The sequence below is a fragment of the Lygodium microphyllum genome, chromosome 8 (genome assembly GCF_053477565.2).
Source record: "Lygodium microphyllum isolate KBCC chromosome 8, Lygodium_microphyllum_v1.1.10, whole genome shotgun sequence".
NCBI classification, from domain to species: domain Eukaryota; kingdom Viridiplantae; phylum Streptophyta; class Polypodiopsida; order Schizaeales; family Lygodiaceae; genus Lygodium; species Lygodium microphyllum.
Genome location: NC_141142.1, coordinates 53,475,706 through 53,498,565, shown reverse-complemented (window position 1 = coordinate 53,498,565; position 22,860 = coordinate 53,475,706). Strand labels below are relative to the sequence as shown.

The following is a 22,860-nucleotide window of genomic DNA, read 5'->3' as shown; positions in this document are numbered from 1 at the left end:
AATGAAAGTTTACATAGCAGCAATATTTGCAGTTTTTCTTGAAAAACAAAATTACAAACCTTTTGGATCCTGTCCAAAGGTCCACTTGTGATAAAAGTTTCTTTCCCACTTTCATCAACTGTAACAGCAATGAGCTTCTCCAATGTCAACCCAGCAGCATAAGGATGCCCAGCATTACTGCATACAGAAACAATGAAATTGATGTTATGGGGGGGTTGTGTAAATTTTCACTCCAACTTCCCCTCTTTCCTTAGGATTATATAGGTTATCCAGATGAGTCAATGTACCCCCAATAATACAACCGCAATAAGTGCTACAGTCAAAAGTTCTAATTTCAGGATAAAAATATAAACTACAGAAAAATATTAGCTTTTTGGCACAAGCTTCCAACCTTAGGGATGAGTACTCTTCTATTGACTAGCTATACCTCACCATGCATGTTATACCATGATAAAAATCCGAGGTTTAGAGCTATGACTTCCCTATGATGGAAGAAAAACTAAATAGAACATCACTGATTCAAAAGAAAAACAAGGAAGTAGAAAACAATGAGCTGAAAGCAAAATTTACACTCCTACCATACAGTTCAACAACAATCTCCTGACTAGCATCCAACATAAGATTCTTAGTTGACATTCCTCTTTTATCTTGTAACAGCACATAACCACATAAAGTACATAGTGCATACTATACTTTTTGGAAGATTATTTTACCCTGGGACAGAGGAGGGTCCTTATTACTGCAGTATAACATCACCCTCTTCCCCATGAATTAACATTCACATTTGATTATTACTTGGTGCATATGGCCAAGCAGCTCACAAGGTGAATTCCAGACCAAAAACATCACTTGCCCGCACTCTCAAATAAAGCAAGCTTTTGTATTACCTTGTATGTTTAACCTTTGCGCTTTAGTGTGGCAAGGCTTGTATTTTGACTTTTGTACTTCATAGTGGAACTTCACCCCTTGGATTATCCTAGAAGGTAATATAATGTACTTATGTATACCCCCCGCCCCCCCCCCTCTCTTCCAATGGGTGTGGGAACAATGAGACTAAGAGAGATGCTTGTCAAATAGCTTTGACCAAGAAGTCCTAGGGATATGGAAGCTGATTGCTAGCATTGTTGCTTGGTTCATTTTGGGCCATCTAGAGAATTCTGGAAGATACTGACCCCCCAGGCTCAGACCATAGCAGCTGCAAATCTAGCCCTTAAAACCTTGCCCAAACCTACTGCTCCGATCTACTCAAACATACAATGATTGTTGGCCACCATGGTCCTCCTGTTAAGAGACCAATGTCATTAAATGTTATATATTACATTAATTCCTATTTCGGCCTCCATTCACATCCCCAAAAAGGCTTTATTTCTATTGCTTATTAGTGTCCAGGCACCATCTGAGACAACTTAGGACTCACGAGCCACACTAGACGATTGGACTCACAAGCCACACTAGACAATTCAGTGACTCATGTGCCTATAAACAGAGCATGGGCATTATTGACTGCACACTTACTATCTCATTCATGCTTCATCATTCCCCCATTCATTCACTCCATCACACATTCAGCCTCAGCCCTCTACCATTGCTGTCCACACCCGTACCCTGGCAGATATCTCAGTTTTTGGTGCTGTCCAGCTGATCGTGACACCATACCAGCAGGCAACTTCATTCTTGAGGTTGTCTTCACAACACCATCAGCTTGAAACACTTCAGATTGCTGCATTTTAAGTCCACACAGTCAAGCAACTTGTTCTTCATTATTTTTGGTGCTGCATTTGCTGATTTCACTCCTCCCTCCACTATTACAGTAAATTGTCTTCAGCTTTATTGTGCTGTTTCCAGCTTTTACTACTGCCCCAGCACCCTGGCAACAGCTCCCAGCCATCAGCCACATTTTGAAGGTTGCATTTGCAGCAGATTCAAGCTGTCTACAGATGGCAACGCCATCTTCATCAGCCCAATATCACACACCTGCGTTTTTGTGTTTTGTCCTCTCTTGAAGGCCTGCCCAGCAGTCACCTATCTGCAGCTAGTTACATGGAGATTCTTGTGTTTTCTTCTCTAGTTGGAGGCCCAGCAGTCATCTGGCAGCAGCCATCATCCCGGAGAGATTTCAGCATGTCCTCCTTTGACAACCCCCAAGGATTGTGTTTTGCTCCCTCTACTAATGTCTATCATCTTTCACTGCTTACTCCGACACCTTTGCCTGAACTACGTTTCGCTCTCTTTACTATGCAAAGCCATCCACAAGCACTGCAATCTAATCAGTCAGGACAGTGTGGTCATCTCCAAGCTCAACTCCATTGTATCAGCATGATTCAGTATTCATCACTCATCTTTCCTCTTTGGGAGTTTCTGAGCGTCTTTTTCATAGTCTTTGCCATACACTGTGTGTTTCTCTTTGCAGCCCTACCATTTCTTTACATGGCATCAAAGCAGTGTTTGGTTTGACTCACACCTATGCTCACAAAGGAGTGTCGGTGATCCTCGCCAGGACATTGGGGCACTTTTTACTCTTCGGGAGGTTTTTTCCCCTAGATTTATTTCCTTTTATTTTATGTGCCTATGTTACACAATTTGGGCACTTATCATGTTTTACACCTTTCGGGTGAGCACACTCTAGCAACCCTGAGGTTTGCCTTCACTCTCTTCATTGTCAACTATACTCTCAGCTGACCTTGAGCGTCGATCTCTGTGCATTCTCTCACCTCTCACATTTGCTATCAGAGTTGGCCCTCCGCTTAGCTCAGCTCGTGGCCACCGCCAACTGAGCCGCCACCTCTCTGCTGTCCTCAACTCCACAGCTACAGGCCACATTTGGCCCCACTAGCAGCTTCAGTTCGTAAGCTAGCTTGTCAGTCTGTCTACACCCGCCCCGCCAAGCAAAGTCACCACCTATAGCATGCCACCTGGCCTACATCGCAAGCACCAGCAATACTGTCCCATGTCCAGTGCCAGTAGTCGCCTGCCCCCTATCCGTCTCTAGCAATCACCACCTTCAGCTCACCACCTGACCTGCATCGCGAGCACCAATAGTGCCGCCCCTTGTCCATCTCCAATAGTTGCTCACCGGCCCTATGCCGCTAGGGCTACAGGCACCCTCCAGCTCTGTGATCCCTGCCCCTGGTCAGCATTCCTGCGCCCACCTCAATCCTAAACACCACCAGCTCCCACCACCTCAGCCAGGTCCACCAAGTTCGCCAGATCTGCCTGCTGAAGGTGCCGCCAGTTCAGTCACCAGAAACAGAGGCATATAAAAACAAAACAGGGAGAATTTCTCAATTTTTCAATTCAGGTTTCATTTGCTGGAAAGGGCTTGTGCCCGCGCAACATCTCTCTACTCTTGCAAGTGTCAGGGACACATTTCTCACAGAGATTTTGTAAAATTTTGAGTCAGAAATTTGGGCTTTTGTTGTCAGCTCAGAGATTGGCAAATGTACATCAGTAGCAGTCTGGAATGGGCTGAATTTGTGCATTTTGGGACAATAGATTTTGGGGATTTTGCATTTTTAGTGCTGTCGAGCACTGTTTATGCCTTGGACAGCATGTACTTCAGACAGTTTTTTATAGTGTGATTAGATTTGCTAATTACAGCAAAGTGCTTGCTGTAATTTCTGGAAATTCTGATATTTCCAGGTTAGTTCAACTTGAAGTATTGCTCTTTTTCTCCTTGATCAGTGACATTTATCATGGCAAATCAGGGGGGAGATGTATTCACATATGTGTCCAAGGAGGATAGGTTGGATAACAACAACTATTCTCTATGGTCTTTTATGATGAAAAATATGCTGATTGCAAAGAATCTTTGGGATTATATCAATGGTGAAGAAGGTAGGCCTGGAGTTGAATCTCCAGCTACACCTTCTCCAAGAGGATGTGGACAAAGGGCAACTCAGCCCACTCAGTCTGTTCAGCCCACTCCAGCTCAACCACTTCCCCAAAGATTGGCAACACAAAAGGCATGGGACACACTTCCCCATTTTTGTTGGGTCTACTCTTTGGTGAATAAGTCAAAAGTGTATGATGCATTTTTGGCTTTTGTAGCACTTGCTGAAAATCAATCTGATTGTAGGATTAAGACTCTCTGTTCGGACCAAGGGGGGGGGGAATACATGTCTTCTATGTTGAATTCTTTTTTGAAGCAGAAACGCATTGTCCATGAGTACACTACTGCTTATACTCCACAGCAAAATGGGGTTACAAAGAGAAAGAATCGGTCACTCATGGAGATGGTCAGATGTATGTTGAAAGCAAAGAGCTTGCCATATAGTCTCTAAGAAGGTATAGGGATGTGGTTTTCGATGAAAAATCGGAATTATCCCTTGCTGGTTTTAATACATATCAGGCTGCCAACGATGTATTTAAAGGGTTGCTGCCCATTTCTTTTGGTGATATAGCTAGAGCTTCAACAAGTGAACTTAATGTTCAACCAGCTGCTCCATTGGGTAATGCAGAAAATCAGCCTATGGCTGATCTAAATATTCAGCAAGACACTGAATTTGAAGTTCAGCAAGATATTATACACAATCAGGAAGCTAGGTGGATGCCTAGATGGTATTTGCAGACTATGAAAGATAGTCATTTGGATGCTCCTATTGTTGGTCATACTAGAAGGCAAGCAAATGTATACATGATGGTACACACACCATGGAGTTTGTTATGGCAGAAGATACACTTGATGATGAGAAGCCTGAATGTTTTGAGGATGCACAACAAAGTGTGCATTGGATGGCAAAAATGCAAGCTGAGTTTAATTTTATCATAAAGAATCAAACGTGGGATTTAGTGTCCTTGCCTCTTCAAAAGAAAGCCATTGGTATAAAGTGGATCTATAAGCTAAAAGGAATGCAAATGGATCCATTGACAAATATAAGGCCAAGCTTGTGGCCAAGGTCTATGCATAGAAGAAATGAATTGACTATGATGAGACATTTGCTCCTACATCCCGCATGACCACCTTCAATCTATGCTTGCTTTGGCTGCCCATTATGGATGGACTGTGCACCAGCTTGATATAAAAATTGCATTTTTACATGGGGAACTTCAAGAAGAAGTGTATGTACAACAACCCATTGGTTTTACAGTTGTGGGATCCGAACACTTGGTGTGCAAGCTGAAAAAGGCTTTGTATGGTTTGAAGCAAGCTCCTCAAGCTTGGTATGCGAAGATTAATGCCTTTTTACTTAGACAGGGGTTCATAAACAACTCATTAGAGTCTACACTTTACATATGTAAAGAGGGGGGATCCTTGTTAATCATATGTCTTTATGTTAATAATCTTATGCTTACAAGGGCACATGCTGATCAGATTTCAGCATTCAAACAAAATTTGCAGCAAAATTTTCAGATGTCAAAATTGGAGCCTTTGCACTATTATTTGGAAATTCAATTCATTCATAATGCTAGAGGCATTGGATTATCACAGTCTAGATGCATTGGTAGACTTCTTGAGAGGTTTGGCCTATTTGTACACCAATGGAACATAGACTCAAGATGTCCTTGCATGATGACAGTGATTTGTTCAATATCCATACGTATGCTCCAACAATTGGATGTCTCATTTACCTATGCAACACAAGGCCAGATGTACACTTTGCAGTTTCAGCCCTGAGCAAATATATGCACTAGTCACGCATGTCACATTGGCAAGCTGTCAAGCATGTATTTCATTACTTGCAGGGTACTAGGATTCTTGGATTACTTTATGCCAAGGGGGAACCACTGCAACTACATGCTTACAGTGATTCTGATTGGGTTGGTGATTTTGATTTACGTCACTCTACTAGTGGTAATTGTTTCGTTTTCTTGGCTCATCTTGCATCTCTTGGCTTAGCAAGAAACAATCCATTGTTGCCACATCATCATGTGAAGCTGAATCACAAGGCAGCTTTCATTACCACAGTTGAATGTGTATGACTGAGACATTTGTTAGCTGATTTAGATGTGTCTCTCACAGAGCCTACTCCTTTGTTTACTGGCAGTCAAAGTGCCACTGCAATGGCACGGAACCCAATGTTTCTTATACGCACGAAACACATAGAGATTCACTATCACTGTCAGAGAGAGGATACATGCAAGTGATATCAGCCTTGTCTATTGTCCTACCACCAATAATATGGCAGACATTTTCACCAAAGCTCTTCCTCGTGACAAATTGAAGCATTCCGCAATGTTTAAATTTAATCTCCTTTGGTGGATGAACCTTGTATATTGATCACTCTTCACTCTAGGGGGGTTTGTTGGGTTTGACTCATGCCTACACTCATAGAGGAGTGTCAGTGATTCTCGATAGGACCTTGGGGCACTTTTTACTCTCCTTACGAGAGGTTTTTTTCCCCACATTTATTAACTTTTATTTTATGTGCCTATGCTACACAATTTGGGTACTTATCATGTTTTACACCTTTCAAGTGTGAACACACTCTAGCAACCCTAAGGTTCAAGGCTTACACTTTGTACTTGCATTTTAAACTCTTCAGATTATTGTATTGGGTGTCATGCCTTCACTCTCTTCACTATCAACTATACTCTCAACTAAGCTTGAGCTTCATTCTCTGTGCATTCTCTCACCTCTCATAAACAAAGGTGCTCACAAAGCTAAAGATCCTCTTTGTCTTAGTGAAGGCAAATAAAGGTAGCAGGACCCACAACACTCGAATTCCAAATTGTTTATCTCCACTGCGCCATCAAAGGGATACCATTATCTTCTCCCTCCCACATTCCCATTTTAGGTTTGACACACTAGTGTTATGGCTTCTCCAAAGATGGAAGCACGGGCCATTTCGTGCTCAAATGTGACGATGTAATCATTCCACCATAGATTATCATCATCGTAGCAACTAGAAATGTCAAAAATGTTTAAAAGTAAAAAGTCAAAAAGTGTTTCATAAGTTTCTTTCAAGAGGAAGTAAAATAGAAACTATGGTTTTTTTGTTTCTTAAACTAGGGAAAAAGATTTTGAATGTCTACAAAACTCTCTCTTAAACAAGAAAAAGCCAATTAAGCATAAGTAATAATACATGTGAGTCAACTAAGCACAAGTTACACATCCATTATTGACTTAGGTCAAACTTTAGCCTTTAGATAAGCTATACTATGATTCAAACCTCTAACATTCGAGCCATTTATACAAATTAAGATTGTACTGGAATGTGGCATGAGTTCTAGAAATTGCTAGACTTTTTCAAAGAATAGTATAAAAGTGATAATATCAAGTACCACATTCCCTTGGTCCAATTGGTTGGAAATGTACAATTTCTGCTCAATGAGAAGTTTATTCAACAAACAGTGATCTTGGACCTATTTCGGAAGTTCAGTGTTTCATGCATCCACAAGTGCTCACAAGGAAGTAGGGCTACACACGTTAAATCGTTTTTGGAATTCCATATTGCTCATTGTTTCTCAACAAGAGTCATTAGTTAAGCTCCAACTTTCGCTAGTGAAGCTTGCATGGCGAACCATTTTTGTCAATCTCACTTTGTCCTTGTCCTTACAGCTCAAGCACTTCATACTTTCTCCATGCTTTTTTGGCAACTCTCAATGTGGTATGAAGGAATGAAATGAAGTTCTTTTGCTTCAGTTTTAGACACGTGCTTCATTAGCACAAGGGCCATCTCAAAAGCGCACACAAATGTATTCGTGCTTATACCATGTCAATGGCCACTCACTGTCACAACTCTATAGAAATAGAATTTGTATCCTTTTTCATTAATTTGTCTCTATAATGATTTATTAAATTTGTTTCCTTTGCACTAATTAGATATAAAGAAAAGTGCATTGGAGCTGGCCACTGATGAGTGGTCACAGGTTATGGTGGACCCACACGGTGGGTTAGAGAAAAGATAGTTCACACTTCCACCTATATGGCCCGATTGGGCGCCTATGACCAGAACTCACGTATATCAGGGTTAGATTCGCACACAGAAAGGATTGATGCCTTGAAGTGTGGGCTAGATCCGCCAGAACAGACAGTTACAATCAACAAGATGGCATGATCATGAAATGCTTGTACAATGTGCATATGTGGGCTGAAAGCTTGAAATGCACATTTCTTTGCATAGGAAAGTCACATGAAGATTCTAATACCATTTTTGCGATGTACACGGAAAAAGCTTTCATATGACACCCATATTGGGGGGTCCCTAAATTTTAGGAGCCTCGAATTAGTCTAAAAATGCTAGTTCTAAAAAATAGGGATATCCTTCTAAAAATAGTAAATTCTGTACTCTGACTGTGCTTACTAAATTTGGTTGTTTCTATTCTTGACAATATTCAGCCCAAAAAGGAAGGCCATAGAGAAGAGACAAGTGTCAGAACACTTGTCACACAAGTTTCCAAGAGTCCCACCACTTGTCACATCTCATGACATGTGGTTGGACACTTGTCTTGTGCTACTCTACTTTCTCCTTTTGTACTAGCTCTTCCCTCTCCTATAAATAAGAGCTCGTTTTTCTTCATTCAGCATTATTTTTCTTTGCTGTAAACTCATGTACAGCACCCACAGATAGCCAGAAACTGGCCCCATCCATCCCCATCATCGTCCCCCACTTCTCCATTATCAAATTCCTCCATATTCCCTCTTCTATCACTGCTGTTTTACAGGACAGCAAGCCTGTAAATTCATTACAGCACCTCCTTCTCGAGCTCTTTCTTTCATTTTAGCAACAAGAAGCAAGCCCTATCCATGTACTGCTGATCAACGATGGAGAAAGGCTGATTTCCCCTCTTTCTTCTCTCATACTATCAGTTCTTATCATTGCATAATAGATAATGCATGTGTGTTTGTACATCTTTGCATGATCTTGTGAGAGTGAGAATTACTTCTCCTCACTCTCAGGTTGATTGTAATTGAGCTCTTCCCTAAGGGACTTGGGTTGAGCAAAAATACATTCCTTCGGGGGGAGGTTGGGTTTGCCCATCTTCAACCCTCAATCTTGTCTCCATTACTTTTACATTTTCATGGCTGTAATTTTGTAAGTAATTTTCATTTTCAGCTCTAAGTGTTCATTCTCTTTTATATTAAATCTAAAAAACAAGCGAATATCATAATTGTTAAGCATACTACGTTGTTCGGGGCGTTTACAGTGGTATCAGAGCTTTGGCTCGGTCCTCACCCCAACACTGATAGTGCTTACAATTATAAGTTTGTTTGTTTTCAGCCCTTGCATTGAGTGCTTGAGCATATTTTTTCTTAGAGTCTCAATGGATCAGTCGAGTGCTTTCAAGCCATTCAAAGTCTTAGAGAGGAGAATCAGCAAATTCGTAAGCAACTTCTTAAACTAGAAAAAGTTGAGAATCCCAAAGAATTCAAGGAAAGAAGCCCATCTGCTTCAAGGAGACAAAGCCATACCAATGAAAGGAGCCGATCAAGAAGTCCAACTACTTCTAAGAGGCAGTCCCATTCTACTTCAAGACAAAGAAAGAGATCGCATCAAAGCTCATCCTCTTCTTCAAAGTCATCTGACGCCTACTCTGATGGACCCTCTTCTAGTGACAAAGAGTCACCCCCTTCTCGTGGAAGACCTCATCATCGTCAAAGGCGTCGACATTCTTCACCCTCGTCTCCATCTTCATCCCCATCAAGCACTTCATCATCTTCAACCTCAAGATCCGGGCATGGACGAAGGCATAAGAAGAAGAAGAAGACTAAGTCACTATCTCAACTTGAAAAGAATATCAAGTTCAGTATGTATGATGGTTTTCGAAATCCCGATCTTCTTCTAAAGTTTATTCGTCAATTTCAAATTTTGTATGGTCGTGACAAGTATAAAGAAAAAGGAAAAATTAAGTTTGCAGCTTTACATTTGACCGACTTAGCCCATACTTGGTGGACGGGGTTGGAATATGATCATGCTGCCCCAAAATCATGGCGGTTCTTTGTTCGCATGATACAAAGCAAATTTCTTCCTGTTCATTTCAAAAGAGATGTAAAAATGGAATGGGATCAGCTTTGGCAAAGGAAAAATGAGTCACTTGGTGACTATACCAAGAGATTTTGGGAGCTACTTTTGAAGGTCCAACATTTCAAGAAGATCAACAGTTCGGAAAAGCTTAGGAAGTTTCAAGGAGGTTTGCATTTTAAACTTTGTACTGCTCTTAATCGTTATCATTGTTCTAGTCTCAAGGAACTCATTGACCATCCTGAGACATGGAAAATAGAGCACAATGACAACAAATCATTCCAAAAGAATGATAAGAAGAGAGTAGTTGATGATGAGGAGTATTCACCCCAAATGAAGGACAAAAACAGCGGCAAAAGCAGCCATCAAATCAAAAGAATATGAAGCCCTATGCACCTCCTAATGCTCCTCAATTTCGCTCCAATCTATACCCACAAGCAAAGCAACTTTCCGAAGAAGAAAAGCAGCGCTTCATGAAAGAAGGGAAGTGCTTTAAATGTGGACAAACAGGCCACATAGCGAAGCAATGTCCAAACAAAGGACAAAGCAAGGTTTCTGACAACAAGCCTAAGTTGCCAGTGAAAATCAATGCTATCAGTGATGTAGTTGCAAACACAACTCACACTCCAAAGATGCGCAAATTATTAAAAGCTTGGGGACAGTTGCAAGGTAAGCAAGCACTATTCTTGATAGATCTTGGGGCGAATGAAAATGTCATTTCCTTGCAATTAGCTAAAGAGCATGGATTAAAGAATGAAGAGATGGACACTCCGGCAGAAGTTCGCCAAGCTTTAAATGCCGATGAAGGTGACACAGTGAAGACTGTGACACCCTACATTGGCAAGCTCAAGTTTCAAATTCAAGGCTACAGTGATGAAGATACCTTCTGTATCGGAGACCTTGATGGTTGCGATGTGATTCTTGGCATGCCCTGGAATCATAGAGTAGATTCAACCATCTTCTCTCAGAAGAAGAAGGTAGAACTCACCAACAAAGGCAAGAAGTACGAGATCCAAGCTGGAGTTTCTGGAGACACCATACCTATGGTAAGCCATATGCAAGTCTCTAGAGCAATTAAGGATTGTGTTCAATGTTGTTTGCTTTATGTCACTGATGTAAAAGATAATATGAATGCTGAAAACCAAGAGCGACTTCAACTCTTGGAAAAGTATAAATATTGTTTTTCGGAAGATCTTCCTTATCAGCTTCCCCCAGAAAGGCCAGAAGACCATCATATTGATATTATTCCGGGCAGTTCTCCTCCTAATATAGCACCATACCGTGTGAGCCGTCCTCAACAAGAAGAAATCAGAAAGCAAGTCGAAGACCTACTTAACCGTGGGCTAATTAGGCCAAGTAGCTCATCATTTTGTTCACCGGTTCTTCTTGTTCAAAAGAAAGATAGCACATTCAGGATGTGCATTGATTATCGAGCCCTCAACAAAATCACCGTGAAGAATCGGTTTCCTATTCCCAGAATTGACGACATTTTGGATTGTCTAGGAGGCTCAAAGCTTTTCAGCCGCATTGATCTAAAGAGTGGTTATCATCAAATTAGGGTAATACCACAAGATGTACACAAAATTGCTTTCTGCACTTCATACGGTCTTTATGAATTCTTGGTGGTTCCTTTCGGATTAACCAATGCACCAGCCACCTTTAATTGAATGATGGAGCGCATCTTTAGAGAGCATCGACAATATGTCGGTACTTTCTTTGATGATATTCTTGTCTTTAGCAAGAATGAAGAGGAGCATCATCAACAATTGGAGATTGTTCTACAATTACTTCAACAAAATCAACAATTCGTAAATGATAAAAAGTGTGAATTTTTTATGCATAAAATATATTACCTTGGGCATGTCATCTCTTCTGAAGGGATTCAGATGGATCCTGAAAAGATCAAGATAATCCAAGAATGGCCTCATCTTCATGATGTACATGAGGTGCCATCGTTTCTTGGCTTATGCTCTTATTACCGCCGCTTCATCAAGCATTTTGCACATATGGCTTCTCCACTTCATAACCTTACAAAAAAGAAGACCTCTTTCCAACGGAAGGAAAAAGAGAAGGCAGCCTTCACAAGGCTGAAAACAGCTCTTACTTCTGGATCTGTTCTTATCATTCCAAATTTGGTAAAACCATTTGTGGTGGAAGCAGATGCTTGCGGTGATTGTATTGGTGCAGTGCTAAATCAAGAAGGCCATGCCGTAGCCTTTGAAAGCCGCCGTCTAAATGATGTGGAGAAAAGGTATGACATTTATGAAAAGGAGCTCTTAGCAATGGTTCATGCTTTGAAGATATGGAAACATTATCTTTTAGGCAATGAATTCCTTATTAAAACTAATCATAAGAGCTTGAAGTATTTCAAGACTCAAAAGCATTTGCAGGAGAAACATGCAAGATGGGAAAATTTCTTGTCTATGTTTCATTTTCAAATTATGTACACTCCAGGGAAACAAAATGTAGTTGCTGATGCACTTTCTAGAGTGCCTCGCATTGCAACTATTACAGTGGCTCATCATGAAGATTTTCAAACGATGAAGAATACTTATGATAAAGATACTGATTTTGCAGCAATTTGGTCAAATTTATAGAAAGGAGGTTCTTATCCAGATTATTCCATCAAAGACGGTTACCTTCTCATGAACAATCGCCTTTGTGTCACTCTTCCTATTCAACAAAAGGTGCTTAAAGAAAGTAATGAACCCCCTTATGCAGGGCATAGAGGAAGGGCAGCCACTCTAAGTGCAATTGAGCGCTACTTTTATTGGCCAACATTACGAAGAGATACACATAACTTCATTGAGGCTTGTCTAGTATGCCAAAAATCGAAGTATGATAGGCAGAAGACTCCAGGATTGTTGCAACCTCTTCCAGTGCCCAAAGATCCATGGGAATCTATCACAATGGATTTCATCTCAAGTAATCCAAGAACACCTCAAGGTCATGATACGATTTGGGTCATAATTGATCGATTCAGCAAGCAATCACATTTTATTCCATGTCATAAAACATTGAAATTTGCACAAGCTGCAAGACTTTTCATTCAACATATCTACAGATTACATGGTATGCCTTCTGAGATCATTTCAGATAGAGACTCCAAATTCACAAGTGACTTTTGGCGTGCTTTATTTGAGAATTTGGGAACCGCTTTAAAGTTCTCCTCAGCTTTTCATCCTCAAACTGACGGCCAAACAGAGGTGATGAATCTCACTCTTTTGGATATGTTGAAAGCTTATGTTAGTGAACATAAGTCACAATGGGAGAAATATCTTCCATTATTGGAGTTTGCTTACAACAATACAGTGCACTCATCCACAGGGAAAGCTCCAAATGAAATAATACAGGATAAAGTGATTCCTCCTCCAATTATTCGCACTAAAGATAAGATTTTTGCTACTGATGAGTTTGCTTTAGATTTAAAAACAGCAATGGATCAAGTTCGAGCCACTATCAAAGTTGCCCAAGAGCGACAAAAGAAGCAAGCAGATAAACGAATAAGACCTTTGGCTTTTGAAAAAGGTCAATATGTCTTACTAAAGTTTGATAAAAGCAGGCTCAAACAAGGTTCTGGTCAAAATTCATCTTTTCCAAAGCTCTCCAGTAGATACTTTGGACCCTTCAAAGTGATTGAGAAAATAAATGAAGTTTCTTATCGACTTGAGCTTCCTGCTCATTGAAAAATACACAATGCTTTTCATGTAAGTTTGCTAAAACCTTACATAGGACCAGAACCAAAGAAACCCATTACTGAAAATCCCCCAGAAGTTGAAGAAACAGAGCAACTCTTGGAACCTGAACACATTTTGTTTCACAAGGATCGAACCACGAGAAGTGGCCTTGTAACACGAAAATTCTTACTAAAATTCAAGAATCAACCCACAACAGATGCACAGTGGGTAGATGAAAAATTCATGAAGGATGACCCAGACATTCTTCAGCCATATCAAAAAGCTTTTCAGCTGAGAACAGCTGAATAAAAGCCAGAGGGCTGTCACAACTCTATAGAAACAGAATTTGTATCCTTTTTCATTGATTTGTCTATATAATGATTTATTAAATTTGTTTCCTTTGCACTAATTAGATATAAAGAAAAGTGCATTGGAGCTGGCCACTGATGATGCACAGTGGGTAGATGAAAAATTCATGAAGGATGACCCAGACATTCTTCAGCCATATCAAAAAGCTTTTCAGCTGAGAACAGCTGAATAAAAGCCAGAGGGCTGTCACAACTCTATAGAAACAGAATTTGTATCATTTTTCATTGATTTGTCTATATAATGATTTATTAAATTTGTTTCCTTTGCACTAATTAGATATAAAGAAAAGTGCATTGGAGCTGGCCACTGATGATTGGTCACATGTTATGGTAGACCCACGCGGTGGGTTAGAAAAAAGATATTTCACACTTCCACCTATATGGCCCGATTGGGCGCCTGTGACCAGAACTCACGCATATCAGGGTTAGACTCGCACACAGAAAGGATTGATGCCTTGAAGTGTGGGCTAGATCCGCCAGAACAGACAGTTACAATCAACAAGATGGCATGATCATGAAATGCTTCTACAATGTGCATATGTGGGCTGAAAGCTTGAAATGCACATTTCTTTGCATAGGAAAGTCACATGAAGATTCTTATACCGTTTTTGCGATGTACACGGAAAAAGCTTTCATATGACACCCATATTGGGGGGTCCCTAAATTTTAGGAGCCTCGAATTAGCCTAAAAATGCTAGTCCTAAAAAATAGGGATGTCATTCTAAAAATAGTAAATTCTGTACTTTGACTGTGCTTACTAAATTTGGTTGTTTCTATTCTTGACAGTATTTAGCCCAAAAAGGAAGGCCATAGAGAAGAGACAAGTATCAAGACACTTGTCACACAAGTTTCCAAGAGTCCCACCACTTGTCACATCTCATGACATGTGGTTGGACACTTGTCTTGTGCTACTCTACTTTCTCCTTTTGTACTAGCTCTTCCCTCTCCTATAAATAAGAGCTCGTTTTTCTTCATTCAGCATCATTTTTCTTTGCTATAAACTCATGTACAGCACCCACAGATAGCCAGAAACTGGCCCCATCCATCCCCATCATCATCTCCCACTTCTCCATTATCAAATTTCTCCGTATTCCCTCTTCTATCACTGCTGTTTTACAGGACAGCAAGCCTGTAAATTCATTACAGCACCTCCTTCTCGAGCTCTTTCTTCCATTTTAGCAACAAGAAGCAAGCCCTATCCATGTACTGCTGATCAACGATGGAGAAAGGCTGATTTCCCCTCTTTCTTCTCTCATACTATCAGTTCTTATCATTGCATAATAGATAATGCTTGTGTGTTTGTACATCTTTGCATGATCTTGTGAGAGTGAGAATTACTTCTCCTCACTCTCAGGTTGATTGTAACTGAGCTCTTCCCTAAGGGACTTGGGTTGAGCAGAAATACATTCCTTTGGAGGGGGGTTGCCCATCTTCAACCCTCAATCTTGTCTCCATTACTTTTACATTTTCATGGCTGTTAATTTTGTGAGTAATTTTCATTTTCAACTCTAAGTGTTCATTCTTTTTTATATTAAATCTAAAAAACAAGTGAATATCATAACTGTTAAGCATACTACGTTGTTCGGGGCGTTTACATTCAAGGCATTCTATTCATGCATATCACACAAAGAAAATTGAAATAAACATGTCACGTAACTCTTATCCAATGTGGAATAGATCAAGCTATAACATTATGATTTTCATTCCAAAACATCATGTGGACTGTGGACTGTGGACTCTGGAATGTGGAATGGGTCAAGCTAGAATGAGGATTCATGGAAGAAAAAGAAGAAGAGGAAAAAGAATAGACAAAAGAAAACGCATTGAACAACTTGCAAGCATTGCTCTATATGCACTATCTCTTTGGGGGTGCCACCAAAGTACCAAAACAAGGTACCGTGAAACCCTTCGCATTTTTTAGAGTATGTCTATAGGTACGCAAAGAACTTTGACAACACTTTGGTTGCGAGCAAGTGAAGCTAGTTGATGGGTGGATCCCATCACACTACCTCTAGCTCTAAGTCAAAGAAACCCCCTACACCAACTCCTCATTAGTCATCTTTTGAAGCACAGAATAGAAAAAGGTAAACGCAAGAATACTCGCAATAAGGACCGGTTGAAGGGTCATTCCTTTGCATATCACCAGACTAGACATTTCTCGGGGTACAAACATTGTCCACAAAATAAGAAAGCAAAAACAAGATCCAAGGCATCAAAAAATACAGTTGAAGCTCCAAGTATGTCTCTTAATTTTTCAATAAAGGATTGTTTTGTGAATGCGAGTAGATATTCTAGTTGTCTAGTAACTAAGACTATATTTGGCCTGCATGACCTTTTCAAGGTCACTAGTACTATATGTTTGTCCAAGTATGTCTCTTGATAAATATCTAAGTCAATCACTCTCTAACCAAAAGGGGATAAATATGCACAAATGCAGTTTTACAATAATAGAATTCCCAATGCAAGGGATGATCCAAAGGACAATGCAAAATGTCATGCTCAAGCAAAATGCTATGCAACAGTGCCACTTGGACACTGCCCTCATAGGAAATTGTTCACTTGCCCAAGAATCCTTTTACAATTATGATCATCAAGATGCAAACGGATAACGATAGAATAGTGAAAAAAGTCATTGAAGCAAAGTTGACCAAAATCCTATAAGCACCAAAAAAAGAAGCCACAACCTCTCACCATTGGACGATGGAAGGGAAAGCTAGAGGGAAAACCCTCTTCCCATCAGCATGAAGCATGAGGGGCCGATCCACGGAAATAGGTCTTATAGAATCGGTTAGTTGACTAGCTTGGTCTAGATATTTGCAAAATTCTCTGATGAAGACGCGAACTCTAGACAGATGGTGCCTAGCTCAACCCACTCTCTCATGAAATGAAAGTGCGCTCCAACATGCTTTATCTTCAAACTGATGATGGGGTTACTAGCTGGTGCAATGGCACTCTAGTTGTCACAAAAGATAACAATTGGAATGTCACATAGACACCAAAGCTCCACTAGTAAGCTCCTCAAGTAGACAACCTTGTGGTGCCATTACAAAGAGCACAATACTCAACCTCAACACTGAAGGCAAACGCTATCTCCTACTTATAGCTAGATCATATAATGGTAGCCGTAAGCAAGAAGAAAATGTAACCACCATGGTTAAGCCAAGTACTAGGATCTCCTACCTAGTCAAAGTCAATGTATTCCTATAAAATCAAAACTTTATTATAGTGCAAGCCAAAATAATAAGTACACCTAACATATCTCAATACATGCAAACAAGCAATCCAATGTGACATTATTGGTACATTGAAATACTAACTAAGCAATGAAACTCAGAATACAAGACCTAGACTAGTATGTATCAGCCAAAGAAGGTTCCCTACCACAAACCAATAGGTGTGCTCGTTGAAGGGCTGTCCATGAGCATCCTTGGAAAGCTTCACAGTAGGATCAAGAGGCATGGCCACAAGTCATGTCCAATCGGTACAATATTGATTCACTAATTGACTTGAGTATTCATACTTGCCTCTAAAAGACCAAGAGTAGTGGGTTCCTCAAGTGCAATACAGCATTGAAGGATGCAAATTTAAGCCACAATGTTTTATGAAGACTCTACAATGGTGTCAAGCACTATAATATGATTCTCTTTATATAGCCAACAATCCAAAAGGACTAATGAAAGGTCATATTTAACTAGTTTCTTCCCAATTACTCTACACAAACATTACACTTGTGACTTGATATTTTTTATTAATTCAAGCAATTTGGCAAAAAGCTTTCTAGGTGCTTTTTTCAAATTGCTTGATCGTTCATTTAACAAGCAACCTTGGGCAATCGGTGGAGCATCCTAACTATGTGGTTGTCAAAGTTCAAAACTAGCTTGATAGCTCTAACTCCCTTTTCAAATTTCTCAAAGAGAGTGGTACACTAAAGATGGGGGATCCACTGTCACAATGAGGTCCAATCCTTGCCCCCCACCCACACTCACATTGCCATGAACTGTTACCAAATCTCCTCCTCCTCTAACCCCGTCTCCTTACCTTCACTCATCACCCACCAGTCTACATTGAAGCAACATGTCCACCCCCAATCACCTTTCCTGCCACCAATTTACCCACTTTCCCTCCTCAACCCCTCCCAAGCACATTGACACAACACACTAACTTTGGCCACATGCTGTCAGTTTGCCACCTTGCTACTAAGGGCTTCCACTACCCACCATCATAACCACCACCTCTCTTAGCTACATCTCCTCACATGGTGCAACTCTTGCTTTGCTACCCCTTACTTCTAGCAGTCGCGGCGATTTTCTTCTCCACCTTACATAATGTCCTTTCAAAGGAATGGCCGTGATCATGGTGATGGTCATCTTCTGAAACTTGCATATCAGTCCAAAGAATGGAAAAGGAATTCTTCGAGGATGCAACTTTTGCAAGGCTCATGGGCCACAAGGCTAAAGCTATGAGATAGGCGTCAGTCAGCTGTCCTCACTGACGTACACGCATGGTCCATGCCTCATATATGGAAGAGAAATCTTCATGGTTAGACTCACTACACCTGAGGTCACCAATACTTGGTTGAAAACTCATTAGTAGTACTAGGTAGCAAGGTCATCAATATAGTTCTGGTATTGGGCAGCAGAGTCATCTATATAGTTTCTTGGCACAATGGCTTCCAATTTGGAGGGCTTCAACTTGCATTATGATTCGTCTCATCACCCAGCCACTCTACTTTCCTTGGGCTTAACAAGGGATTCGTGAAAGTCCATGGGCATTATGGCAAAGGAAAGGTGACAGAATAGACTTCACAAAGTCAACAAAGAGCTAGCAGTGTGTATCATTTATGAAATGCCCTCCAAGGGTCTAACTTGCACACCAAACACTAGACAGGCCATACTCACACATAGAATGGAACATAAAGGATGGACAGGAAACTCATCTCCCAACCATAGAGCCAAACCGGCTTACCTTCGAACCTCAAACCATTAACATAAGGGCTAACATCCCATACTACCAGTGCGCACCATCCCAGTGTGTGGACATAACACCTTGTTGGACCTAGAGTCAAATGTCATGATCAAATGAGCCCCTAGGTCTATGACTCCTCAACTGCCCAAGGCTATCACCAACGCTGCAGGCACCATTTTGGAAGTCCAAACAACAAGAAACTGCTCTAACCTTGGAACTTGAAAAATAGGATCTGCAATTAAAGAACTGTTTCCAAACTTCACCATTTCTTTAAAAATCAAGGGAACATATGACATCTAGTATTGTCCTGCACATATATTGACAATATGCACTGTTCTCTCTTGTTAAATGAGCCAAATGAGCAGTTAACAATCACCGCAAGTGGATAATCCAAGAAAATATAGTTCTGATTAAACTTAAATGCAGAGAATGCACATGAAAACCAAACAAACCCATCAAAGATGAAGAAAGTCACACCATGTATCAGGTCAGTTAAACATCTTGACACATACTTTTACATGGACAATTTGAGAGAAGACGAATCACATTTTTCCACACTAAGCTCTCTGGTATTGGACAGACTTGTGAAAGAAAAAATTTTACCTTTCTGAGTCTTCATATCTTATATGTATATTTGTAATTGAAAGCTTTAAATTACCAATTATGGTACTGATGAGCGATCCCAGCCAAGAATTGTTCTGCTCTTGTTTTTTAATTACCCAAAGACAAAAATAAATCTCAGTCGTAGTTTGATTTCAAAAAGTCAGCATAAATAAGAACAGAACATAAATACGATAATCCGTACTGCTTCTGTCTTATCAGTCTCTCCTCCAAGCTGAGCATCCAACATTGCCAGCTCAGTTTCCTGCAAAAAATCAAGATATTTGTTCACCAAAAGACTTTCTAAGGTAATGCTAGCTTTCCAAATATACACAGATCAATGATTAATACTAAAATAAGGTTTCATTGAGATTACCCTAATTTTTTTCCTTTTTGCTTCTTGAATGCTGGCATCATCATCTCCAGAGTGCATAGTTGTCTCAGGTTCAGCCAGTACAAAAATGCGATCAAGTATAACAATTACAGGCTCCTTCCCTAAACGGCTCCAGGGTACCTTTTTTGAAACTCAAGACTAAAGATGTCAAGAACAAAAACATAGCTGAAGACAGATCAGTCCAAATTCATCAGAGTACCAACCTTCAACTTCACTGATCCTAGGAACCCTGCTTTAACTTTTATAGGCAGTTTCAGAGCATTAAGTGCTTCGGGCTTCAGCTGCATGTTCGTCAACTCTACGTTTCCTGTCATGGTTCAGACACACAAATTGCTGGGCCTTGAGATTCAAGTACAGCAAATAGCACAACACCAACTGACAAGACAATTTGCCTTCACTAAGTTATGTGACCATTCAAACAGACTGAACATCATGGGAAACATTTTGATTGAGAATGAGACAACCATCTTGGACACATAACAGCAAGAGTTCAAGGCAGTAAAACATGAACTTGGATATTACTCAAACCCTAACCTTATATGTAGTTTACAAGTTGGGTTGCCACCAAATAATCAGAATACAGGATTGCGGACTCTTATCATTCATTGCAAAACATCTACAAAAAGCATAGAAGAGGCCAGTTGATTGGAGATTTATCTCATAAAAGATTATCTGGCAATTGATCCCACAGCATCCATTAGCCATTCAACCATGGTTCCAAGAAGCAGGAAGCTAGTGCATGATGATCAAGCATTCCCAGACCAGCCAGTCACTTGAACAGAATCCTTGTCTGCACTATAAATAAAGCCAGACCTCAAATATTAAGACTCTAGGTTATTTCATTTCTTTTAGCACAAAGAATTCTTGTACTACCATGTAGATGCACTGGATTGTCCCAATGTAAAACCCCATAATCTTTCTAGCCCAGTTATAGGGTAAAAGGCAACCTTTAAAAGTTTTACTTGACAATGGCTCAACTCATCATATAGCTATTATCTTCTTTTGTTCAATGGTAAACCATCTAAAGCTCCACAATAATTTTTGGTCCATTACATGGAAGTTCAAGCATGAAGCTCCAAATAGCCTAACTGACCACTGATATTTGGATTGTGTCAGGATCAATGAAGCCAACATAAGCCACTCTTGACAACTTAACATGTATTGTCATGCACTCTTATTGAAGTTAATAGACTAGACCAATGTCATTTAAGACATACCTTGGTTCAACAAAACATTGCATCTAATCAGATGGTATATTCATGTCATTGAGGCTTATTTACCACCATAACCCTTGTATACAATATAAAGCGATTATGGCTTTCAGGCTAACCAACACTCTTGTAACTTCTTTGTTGGGGTAAAGGGCCTCTGGGCCTGCCCATGTACACTGTGACCGCCCATTCTTTATTCATAAATAATATGATAGTGCAATAAAGCTGTCATATCATTCTTGATAGCACCTACATTGTGTGTGCTCTTCTCTCCCACATCTTCCTCTTTTCCTTCTCCACTGCCATTGCATACCCTTCAACTAGCATTAGAGCTTTGGATCATAGCTTGATCATGGAGCTTGGCCCGGCATTACTTCAGCCCGGATTGAAGACCTAGAGCTTGGAGCTTCAATGCCAACCATGGCTCTTCCCCCCGAGGTAAGATTTCATCTCCCGCCTCTCCCCGGCCCTCATAGGCTCTTTGCAGGTGTTCCTTGGCTTCATTGGGCACCTTATATGCCCTTGTATACAATACAAAGCTGATTATGGCTTTCAGGCTAACCAACACTCTTGTAACTTCTCTGTTGGGGTAAAAGGCCTCTGGGCCTGCCCGTGTACATTGTGACCGCCCATTCTTTATAATATAATAGTGCAATAAAGCTGTCATATCTTTCTTGATAGCACCTATATTGTGTGTGCTCTTCTCTCCCGCATCTTCCTCTTCTCCTTCTCCACTGCCATTGCATACCCTTCAACTAGTATCAGAGCTTTGGATCAGAGCTTGATCATGGAGCTTGGCCCGGCATTACTTCAGCCCGGATTGAAGACCTAGAGCTTGGAGCTTCAATGCTAGCCATAGCTCTTCCCCCCGAGGTAAGATTTCATCTCCTGTCTCTCCCCGGCCCTCATAGGCTCTTTTCAGGTGTTCCTTGGCTTCATTGGGCACCTTGTATGCCCTTGTATACAATATAAAGTTGATTATGGCTTTCAGGCTAACCAACACTCTTGTAACTTCTTTGTTGGGGTAAAAGGCCTCTGGGCCTGCCCGTATACACTGTGACCGCCCATTCTTTATTCATATAGAATATGATAGTGCAATAAAGCTGTTATAACATTCTTGATAGCACCTACATTTTGTGTGCTCTTCTCTCCCGCATCTTCCTCTTCTCCTTCTCCACTGCCATTGCATACCCTTCAACTAGTATCAGAGCTTTGGATCACAGCTTGATCATGGAGCTTGGCCTGGCATTACTTCAGCCCGGATTGAAGACCTAGAGCTTGGAGCTTCAATTCTAGCCATGGCTCTTCCCCCCGAGGTAAGATTTCATCTCCCGCCTCTCCCCAGCCCTCATAGGATCTTTGCAGGTGTTCCTTGGCTTCATTAGGCACCTTGTATACCCCCATTTTCCCCCTTATCCTCAACATGACCAACAAGGCCCTGTTAGAGATCATAGCCTGATCAGGGGATCAGGGGTAGCAGGGCAGGTTTGGTGGCAGTCTGCACAGTTGGACTGTGCAGTCGGACTGCCACGTGGCAGTCCGACTGCCTGCAGCCCAGTCGGCTGCATTTAATGCAGCGGACCTGTTCTGGTTGCGCCCTATTTCTGGCGCCCTATTTTCTGGCAGATCTCGGCTATTTATACCCGACGTTCCCAGCAGTCTTATATACTTCTCTGACGCAGATTACAAACCGGTGGCGCGCAGATTCTGTCTCTGTTCACAAATTTCAGACAGCAGACAGTG

General features: G+C 40.8%; 1 protein-coding gene across 2 annotated transcripts in view; it reads right to left on the bottom strand.

Annotated features, from left to right (window-relative positions):
* Positions 1-22,860, bottom strand: part of LOC148032288 (pleckstrin homology (PH) domain-containing protein) — a 242,042-nt gene that overhangs the window by 200,021 nt on the left and 19,161 nt on the right. The window contains exons 2-6 of one of the 2 annotated variants that reach the window (XM_087682928.1): positions 20,110-20,213; positions 19,889-20,026; positions 19,718-19,777; positions 19,516-19,610; positions 60-177 (exon numbers count right to left, since the gene is read on the bottom strand). In XM_087682928.1, coding sequence (XP_087539054.1) covers positions 60-177; positions 19,516-19,610; positions 19,718-19,777; positions 19,889-20,026; positions 20,110-20,213 — 515 coding nt within the window. Of the gene's footprint in view, positions 1-59; positions 178-19,515; positions 19,616-19,717; positions 19,778-19,888; positions 20,027-20,109; positions 20,214-22,860 lie in introns of those variants that run through there. The other variant, XM_087682929.1, reaches the window with a different exon arrangement.